Source organism: Anomalospiza imberbis, chromosome 12 (assembly GCF_031753505.1).
Source record: "Anomalospiza imberbis isolate Cuckoo-Finch-1a 21T00152 chromosome 12, ASM3175350v1, whole genome shotgun sequence".
Classification (NCBI taxonomy): domain Eukaryota; kingdom Metazoa; phylum Chordata; class Aves; order Passeriformes; family Viduidae; genus Anomalospiza; species Anomalospiza imberbis.
Window position 1 is genome coordinate 14,641,409 of NC_089692.1, and position 9,600 is coordinate 14,651,008.

At 48.9% G+C, this 9,600-nt stretch overlaps 1 protein-coding gene and 1 long non-coding RNA gene across 3 annotated transcripts; one reads left to right on the forward strand and one right to left on the reverse strand.

Moving 5' to 3' along the window:
* Positions 1-258: 258 nt before the first annotated feature.
* Positions 259-7,630, reverse strand: HERPUD1 (homocysteine inducible ER protein with ubiquitin like domain 1). Of its 2 annotated transcripts, XM_068203037.1 has the most exons (9): positions 7,317-7,630; positions 5,714-5,791; positions 5,556-5,630; positions 4,429-4,550; positions 3,831-3,953; positions 2,852-3,199; positions 1,895-2,000; positions 1,201-1,299; positions 259-1,099 (listed from the first exon to the last, which is right to left on the reverse strand). In XM_068203037.1, the coding sequence occupies exons 1-9, from the start codon at positions 7,446-7,448 to the stop codon at positions 1,004-1,006; spliced, it is 1,179 nt and encodes a 392-aa protein (XP_068059138.1). In that variant the 5' UTR covers positions 7,449-7,630; the 3' UTR covers positions 259-1,003. The 2 variants fall into 2 exon arrangements, with proteins under 2 accessions (XP_068059138.1, XP_068059139.1); XM_068203038.1 differs by having other exon boundaries at positions 259-1,299; positions 7,317-7,519.
* Positions 2,242-3,568, forward strand: LOC137481340 (uncharacterized). The gene is made up of 2 exons (XR_011003430.1): positions 2,242-2,390; positions 2,810-3,568. It is a non-coding gene; the product is annotated as an uncharacterized lncRNA (long non-coding RNA).
* Positions 7,631-9,600: the final 1,970 nt, after the last annotated feature.

Genomic DNA, 9,600 nt, shown 5'->3' on the forward strand with positions numbered 1-9,600 from the left:
GCAGGGTTCAAGGAGCCCAGCTTTCCACATACCTACAGAATTACCCATTTCAAGATGTCCATGGCCTTTCTGTTACCAGCTTTCCATAAGCAAACTCCAAACTATTCAAGGCACTTTACCTGCCAAAGGACACAGCTGGGCAAGGAACTGAGTTAAGCACCTTTTCCCCTCATATCCCATCTCCCTCATCATGACTTTTCAATAAAAAATATGCAAAAACACACCCTGTGCTTCAGAGGATATAAACAAATGTGGATATAAATGCCTGCAAATTTTATTTCAATAACAGCCCTTAATCATATCAGAAACGAAAGGGAACACAATGAAACAATACAAGAGGAGTTGCAATGGAATGAAAATGCAAAGCTGAACACAGGAATTAGACTGCTTGAACTTTGCATCCAAAAGCAGTGAAGAAGTTTACATTTTGCTTAAGTTTTTGCTAAATGTATTTATACCTGAACACACTTACTCTTCCCCCATGATCTGGCAGTAGGGCAGAGGGGAAGGAGGAAGAGCAGGGGGAATTAAATCTTGAATTTAAACTATTTGAATTCGGCAACATGAAATTTAGTCTGCAACTCCACTGAGGTAATTGCTTATCTACATCACCATCTTACAGTCCTCCGCTTTGTCCAACAAGGAGATTGCACAATACATTCTTCATAGGGAAATATTTACAAAGAAAATTTAAAATATTGAAGCAATTTAACAATAGATCTTTCCTAAAAATCTGCTAATGCATATCTAGCAATTTTTGTTTGAGATCCTACACTCAGTGTAATTAAAATAGCATTTGAAACATTCCAACAGGAATCACATTGCACAGAAGAAGCAATTTGCTTCCCTAACATTTTTGCACACCCACTCAGAGCCTGTGCCTTTAGTGCACAAGTCCACAATGCCAAGCCTCTACACAGGTACCTAATAAATGCTATGGAAGAAAGTTCTTTGGAACGAGGACAAGCATCTCAGTCTCTGGGCTGTAATGATGTAAGGCTTCTTACAGCTTTATTTGCTTGGTCAGTGAAAGCCAGAGGAAGTGCCATCCCTTTCCACGCCTAGTCTGGAGTTGGTATCTGGTTCTCTCAGGTGTCCACTGCAGTTTCAGACAAGCAGATTGGTGACAAATCAGTTACGGGTCAGTCCAGGCCCTTCTGGAAGGAGGGAGGCAAAGAAAGTCTTGAAAAAAACCCACACCGTGCTCACGAGTGAAGGGCTGGCCTGCTGCAGTTCTTGGAAAGCCTGTCCCTCATCAGGACGTGCCTCAGACTCATCTGTTCTGCCTCCATTTTCCCCCTGTCAAAATAAAGGATATTTGGTAAAGAAGAATTTCAGAAACACATTAGAAAAATCTGGCAAACTGTGTTTTTATTGCCAAAATGTCACTGTTTGAATATAATTTTTTTCAAGTAGCCCCAGATACAAAGTCAAAAGCCCACACTGCACATGGACACTACTGGTTAACTCACACTGGTGTCCAGAAACACTGTCTGGACAGCCATCAAGCACCAGATCAGGTGAATTACATATTTACAGCTAATTAACTTTCATTGACATCAGAACTGTCAGCTTGAAATGAAAGACTCAAACTGCTCATAGACACAAATCCTACAGAGGTGTAGCCTGAACCCTGCCCTCAGTTACAGCCTGTAACAGACCACTTCCCACTGCAACTTCCTGAAGGACAGAAGCAGCTAAAAGATAACCTTCACCCTGAAATATTTTGGTGAACTAAGGAATTTACTACACCAATGGAGGACTCAGGTGGCAATTATTCTCCAATACTGTCTTACAGAAGCTTCAAGAAAATATTTTTTTCTACTACACAATTATTAAATCAAAGGCAAAACTTCCCAGGGTTTCATAGTTTAAAAATATAGCAAGACAATACCTGAAAATTATTGTTTTGGTCCTGGTTTAGAGCAGCTTGAGGAGGAACATTGCCTGGGAAGGGCTGAACTGGTCTTCGTCTAAATGGGAACCGTCCAGCATGGTGCCTGGGGAAACCAACAAATTCATTAATTAATGTTTCAACATTACTCATCCTGTTACGCAACAGCTGCACATTTGACTGCTCAGAGCTGCTGGCAACCATCAACAGTAAAATTTAAGGACTTTCAGTAGAACAATTAACCTTCAACTCTCCAAGTCTACATAGATGTTGGAAAAGCTGCTCCACTTTTAACTCCTAGACCCACAATTCAGACACCTACATCACTTGTTTCACAGGTGATCAAAGAATTTAAGAGGACAGATTATTTTTCTCAGATAAGACATCCAAAGCATAGCAGCTGAGGGTCCATTATCATCTGTGTTTTTATCCTAATTATATTCCCCCACACAGAGAGGTTCAAAGGCAGTCCAGGACACTCCACTCAGTTCAGTTTGTTGTGCTCTCCAGAGGGGCACACAGCAGATCTGCATGAATGCATGACAAACAGCAAGTGTGAGACCCTCTTCCCAGACTTCAACCACTAATTTCCCAACAATAAACTGTATTTTTCTACAGTGAACCTAGAGGTTTGTCTGTTCTATGCTGCTGAGTTGCTGGAGCTTTACCACATGGGCTACTTTGGTTTCAAGTAGTTTTCTGAAATAGAAAGACAGCCACACCAGAAACTGCAAAATCCCAGTCAGATTATCCACATTCTTAATTTAATCCAGACATAGGCTTAATTATCATTTTTCTAAATACTGAGTTATACCAGAATACAGAGGAGTGGTTTGCCCTTTCCAGGTGCAAGACTCCTATGAAGCTCAACCACCAGGAAGCTGAGCTTCCTGAGCACAGAACTCAGTACTTCAGTGAAACCCTTCTGAACAGCAAATACTAGCACCATACACTTACAGATACATCAGAACAGTGCCACCCATGACGACGAGGAGTCTGCTGATACTGGAGTAGAAATAGACCATGTTGACAAAAACATATAACAGTGTTGCTGAGTAGAGCCAGTCCAACCAGTCTCGATTGCCACCCTCCTCATCTTCCTCCATGAGGGGCCCCCCTTGGGCATTCATCCTCAAGTTCTGGTCAGCCACTGCATTAACCTGAGCAGCAACATTCTGGTTTCCAGGCTGGTTTTGGGCAGGAAATGGGTCTGGGAGAGGAGCTGGAGGTGTCACTGGTGCCACTGGTATCTCCTGAGGATGCCGTGCATGGGATGGGTCAGCAGATGCAGCAGTAGAAGCCAAGCTGGAACCAGAGAACAAAGTACAGAGTGAGGCTTAATCAAATCCTCTCACCTCACACAGGCCCTGTCTGTGAAAGTCTGTCCACCTTTAGCAATAGTCAGATCACATGCAAGTAGAAGGCATTAAGTTTAGAGGCTACAGAAGCATTATAAACAAGTTTTAGTTCTACCCTTAACAACTGGATAGTGACTTCAACAAATCAAACCAGGCACCCCTCCCCTTTATCAACAGTAATGTCAATACTTCACAAAAACAATTCAGAGCAATCTGCAGGTAGTCTAAAAGCCTTCTGCGAGTCTCAGCTTGACCTATCACTGATGTCCAGTCAATGCCGTATGCACTTTGAGCAATCAAAAAAAAAAAGAACAAAGGCTTATCAACAGGATCAGATTTACTCCAGAGACACCTGCCCTGCCAAGGAAGAGTCAGACAGGCAATGGGCAAGATTCAGAATCACTGGCCTGAGCAGCAGCAGAGCAGCACAGCTAGAGGTACACTGCCACAACATTCAGCACAAGTTATGATGAAAAAGTCTCCAAGCACCATCAAAAGAGGAAGAATTGCTAGGAGCTCTCAAATTTCTTGTATTACAGTTTCTACTTCCTACTGGCAGCTTGCAACAGAACACTTACTATTGCATGTAATACTGTCTTGCATAAATCTGCTGGAACCAGGACATCTGAAGCATGCTGTAGGTTGTGTAGGCAGAGAAGCCAGGAGCCACACTCTGGAAGGGATGCTGAGTTGTTTCCAGCCTTGGTCAAAATTTGAACACATTCATTAGCAAATAATGGACTAACAACAAAAGCAATTTATTCCAGAACAATGTAAATAAGCTTCTGTGATTTTGTGCACCCAAATACAAAATTAATTCTTCCTTCTAGACACCTCTTTACCCACATGAAAAAAGCAAATACTTTTCTTCCTAATTAACAGAGCAGTGCATTTTCCTTTAGATGCCACATCCTTGGAAGTGCTCAAGGCCAGGTGGGACAGAGCAACCTGATCTAGTGGAAGGTGTCCCTCATGGCAGAAGGTTGGACTAAATGGCCTTTAAAGATCCCTTCCAATCCAAATTATTGTCTGTCCACTAAAGCTTTTATATAAAGCCTCATCATATGTGGCCCATGTTCTATGGACTTATGACAGTATATATGGCACGAGGAGCTGGCATCCAACACAAACATACCATCTTAAAAATATCAAAGATGTACATAAAATTGTATTTACCCATTACTGGCTTCTGCTGAAGAGTGGACACCTGAAGAGCTCCTCGACCTTCCACCATTTGAGGAAGACACATTGGATTCCTGCCTGGCTTCTGACGGTGACTTGGGCTGATCAGCTTTAACCTACAGACAGCAGGGCAGCCAGTGAGGTTTACTCAGGACAGCACACACACTTTATACAAAAAGTCTGCACTCCACAAAGTATGCCTGTGTTTTAACACCTATTCCTGCACAGCACTTCTCAGTACTGTCCCTGCTCTTGGGAACCACACAAGCACCTCTGTCAGTATTTTAAACCTCCTGGAACCAAATGACTGGGAGGCAAAACTGATTTGAATCTACTCTTTCACAATATCCACACAGTATTTGTTACTTCTTATGGACACATTCAGTGTCCATCTGGCTATAAAAATATAAAATACAAAAGTCACTTTGGCTTTTTCCCATGGCAAATGTGTACTTGCACAAACTGCTGCACACAGCTCAAGAGCTGTCCTGTGGTGATGTATGACACCCAGCCAAAGCTGGCTCATATCTAGCAACCAGCAGGCATGGGTAGGGTTAGCTCACAGTGCCTCTAACGGGCAACAGGAACACACCTCTAGAAACATTTGCCCTTGAAAGAAAAATGGGTTTTGGCCATTAGTACTTGAGACCAGCCCATACTGAGCTCAAGCACTAAGGCTGAGCCTGTAGAGAGGAAGCCAGAGATGAGTCATTAATGGGAGCAGTTAAAGTGTCAGCAGCTCTCAGCCTTCTTCCCTCCCCACACAGATGAGAACCACTTCCCTCCACAAGCTCAGTCTGTCCAAGCATGCTTGGGACATAGCAAGTCAATCTATTTAATAAAACTGAATCTACCAGAAAGCGTTTCTCCACTGAGCAGCACATGACAACTAGATCTTTCTTAACAGATACCATGAGAATCTTTACTGATGAACTGTAGAGGCAATTTTTTATACTCAGCTTAATTCAAATACATTCTCACACTCCCAATCAAATTATCACAAACTAATACTACTGTTGCACTAATAGGGAAAGCCTGCAGTAAAATGGAACTTTAAAATGGTCACCCAACACCTCTTGTTTTCAGTTACAAACCCAAGATACAGAGTTAAGTTTAATTACCTCTGATTTGGTTCCTTGCATATTTGCAGGAGTCTTGAAGTTGTATACCAAATGAAGAGCATGCAGCTCCCCATGCTGAAATATAAAGGAAGATCTGTTAAAAAAAAATCCCTTCTCTGGATATATTTCAGCACATCATAGAAGACACTTTTTTATACCTTTGGCAACAATTCTCCCAGACAGTGGTGATCAAGCAGCAGCTTCCCAGAATAAATCAGCTTTTGGTCCTCTTCAGGCTTTGAAGAAAGAAAACAAGGAATAGGATTACTTGCTCTACCAAGCATTAACCAATACAGCTTACAGCTGGTGGAGAAAGGCACAGAGCTTGGAGCATCCCACATATTAAGGTGCACATCTAAATTCAGCTGAAGTTATGAGAACAACTGAATGCCCAAGTGGGATAATACCAAGGTGCAAACCTGCATAAGAATCTGAAGTCCCTTGGGCAAAGAATTTGGTCATGTGCTGTATCTTTTACAGTCCCAACAAAACCATTTGTATTTCTTAAAAACAGAAGTTTGGAGTTCCATCTAATCTGATCAGACCAGATCAGATTAGATTAGACGGAACACCAGAGGTGGTGTCAAGTAAATCTGTAACACCCCTTGCAATGGGGCCCAGCAGCTGTCCCGCAGCAGCAGAAGAATCACACGGAGACTGTTTCTGGCTATTCACCACACTCCCAGGGAAAGCACGGCAAAGGCATGGGAATCAGGCCTTCTCCCAAGCAACTAGTGACAGGACAAGGGGAAACAGCCTTAAGTTTGGAGGGCAGCCTCCAGTTGGATGTTATGGAAAAATTCTTCACTGAAGGAATAGCTAAGCATTGAAATGGGCTACCCTGGGAAATGGAGTCACTAACCCTGGAACTCTTCAAAAAACGCGTGTGACATGGCATGTCACAGTGCGGCTCAGCAGGCATAGCGGCATTCGGTCGAAGGTTGAACTTGGAGGTCTTTCCCGAGTTTATTGACTCTGTGAAGGCCACAGAGCCTCCCGCGGGCGCGCCGCCCGTGGGAGCGGCGGGACCCGGAGCGCAGCTGCTGCAGCAGCTCACGCGTCAGCTCTCGTGTCCTGCGGCCCAGGGGGAAGGCACACTCCCGCATTCCGGCCCCACACGCCACAGCGCCCGCCGTACACAGATCCCCGCCCTCCCAATCGGGAACGTGCCCTCAAAGCGCCGGTAGGGGCCTTGGCCGGGCGCTGCTCCCCGGGGCCAGCGGGCTCTGACGTGCCCGCACAGCTGCGGGACGCGCCGTGCCGGGAGGGCGGTTAATGATTAACCGCGGCCGGGCCGCAATCGAGCCCCAAAATAGCCCAAGCGCGGCTGACGCAACCGGGACCAGGACACCGCGGGGGGCAGGTACCGGTCCCGGGACACCGCGGGGGGCAGGTACCGGTCCCGGGACACCGCGGGGGGCAGGTACCGGTCCCGGGACACCCCGGGGGGCAGGTACCGGTCCCGGGACACCCCGGGGGGCAGGTACCGGTCCCGGGACACCCCGGGGGGCAGGTACCGGTCCCGGGACACCCCGGGGGGCAGGTACCGGTCCCGGGACACCCCGGGGGGCAGGTACCGGTCCCGGGACACCCCGGGGGGCAGGTACCGGTCCCGGGACACCCCGGGGGGCAGGTACCGGTCCCGGGGGCCCACGGGAGCCCCGCGGGGAGCCAGGCAGCCCCCACCACCCACCCACCCACCCGGGCTGCGCGCGGGGAGCCGCCCGGCAGGGCTGCGGGAAGAGCGGACTGCGCACTCACCGGCGCGTCGGGCAGGAGCCGGCGCAGCTCGGTCTTGAGGCGGCGCACGGTCCAGGCAGGCTGGGCGCTGAGCCGCAGGTCGCGGTGCCGCTGCGCGGGGCTCCGGACCAGCAGCGACAGCGGCTCCTCCATGGCGGGCGCGACGCGGATGGTGAGGGCAAAACTCCCCCCGGCGAGAGCTTTATAGGGGCCCGCCCCGCCGCAGGGCCGCGGTGGCTGCGGCTGATTGGCCGCGATGAGGGAAGGGGCGGGGCTGCCACGTGGGCCAATGGGACGGAGCCTCGCGTGCAGCGCCCTGAGGAAACGGAGGCGCTGATTGGGTGGTGCCGGGTGGGGGGCGGGGCTATGCGGTCGGGCCCTGAGGGTGGGGGCCATGGCCGCGCCGGTGCCGCTGTCCTCCGTCTGCCCCTCCTTACCTCCCTCCACCACATCACCTCCGGCACCAACGCCATGCATCCCTTGCTTCGCCTTCCCTCTCCCCTCGCCTGCTGGAGCAGCACAGCTCTGTGGAGCCCTGCACGTGCTGCATCCACAGCCTGATCCAGGTGAAACATCCCCTTTTTCCCCATGGTTATTTTACCCGGTCTGTGTAGCTACCTCAGCCGGTTTGCTGCGGGCTTTGTGGGCACAGGACAAACAGTATTTCTGGGTGGAACCAAAAGAAGCGTGCAGAGATGCTGGGGAAAGTTAATAATTCATGACATTTTTACTTAGAAGAAAAAAAAAAAAAAGCCATAAAAATGTGGACCAGCAGCTTCTGAGTGCTCCTCCTCTTGCCCATCTTCCTGTGAGATGCGACCCAGCACGTAAAAAGCCCGTGGTAATGATCCTGGTGCACCAGGAGGGGGTTTTCGCGTCCTTCAAAACAGGGCTGTAGGAACGTGAGACGTCGGGTTTATCTCTCGGCACCAGGTATTTACTCTGCGTGTTTCAGGAGCTGCTCAGTATTCCTTGGCAGCCAGAGCTGTTGCCCAAAGGCACGGATGAGTCTGCAGCCAAGTCTAGATTTTGCAACTAGGAAAGCCGCTCTGCCTCGGGGTGTGGCAAGCACATTTCTCTCTCTCTCAGGATTTTTATAAAGGTGCACAGAGAGAAGTGAAAGAGAAAACAATTTCTATTTCTGCTCCTTGTTTTTCTCTTGTGGAATGTGTTTGGAGATTGTTTACCTAGAGCGAATGCCTGGTTGGATCACAGTGGATTGTTTGGGCCTGATGGCCAGTCAGATCCACCTGTGTCTGGACTCTGGAGAACAGGGTCACGAGTGGTGAGTGAGTTAGGATAGTTAGAGAGAGTAGCATGTAGTTTTTAGTATCCTCTTTTATATAGTATATTAATGTATCATAGCATAATTATAATAAAGAAATCATTCAGCCTTCTGAAATAAGTCAGACATCATCATTCTTCCCATTGGGTTCGCCGACATCTACAACATCGGGGATGCATCACCCCGCGGCTGCCCGGGGCAGAGCCGAGCCCAAGGGACCGACAAAACAAAATCGCGAAGTGAGCTGAGCCTGGGTCTGGTCGGGTGAACCCTCCGCAGCTGCCAGGGTACGTCCTTGTGAGGGTGGAGAATTCCATCGGAGCCCATTCCTCTCTCGCATCCACATCCCACAGCGAGCACTGGGGCTGCACTCCTGCCTGCTCTGTCCTTGCTGGCCCTGGGAGGGATCAATGCCCATGTGGGCTTTGCCTCCCGGACTTCTGCTCTGTGTCCCACCAACCCAAGGAGACACTGCCAGAGCTATTTGCCGCTCTTGCTCCATCAGCACAGATCGTGATCCCCATCCCTCAGCTCCTGCTGACAGTGGGGAAAGACAAACACAGTGTCCAGGGCCATTGCCAAAGTCAAGGTGACTTTGCGGCTCGCTTGCCTTTGTTCAGAGCACCAAGCGAGTTCCCATGGGTGGCAGGGACAGGGTAAGGCTGTGCAGGTGTTGGAGTGACCAGGATCTTGGGCTCTGTGTGTTTTTTCTGGGACTCCCTGTGCTGTTGCTCGCCCATGGACCAGCTGCACAGCTGTAGCCACAGTGCTGATCCTGCCTCGAGCTCAGGCTCCTGTGCTTCTCCTTCATCACAGACAAGAGGGGCAGAACTCAACTGAGCTGCTTTCTGCTCATTCCTTGTCTGAGCCATTGTGGGAAAAATGCCTGCTCACTGGACAAACTTACCTGAATCCAGCACTGCCCTGGCTTGGAGCAGGAGCTGGAGGAACAACCTCCTGAGGCACCTGAGTGCTAAACCTCAGCAGCCCCCCTCCATGTCTGGGGGTGCTGGACCCCCC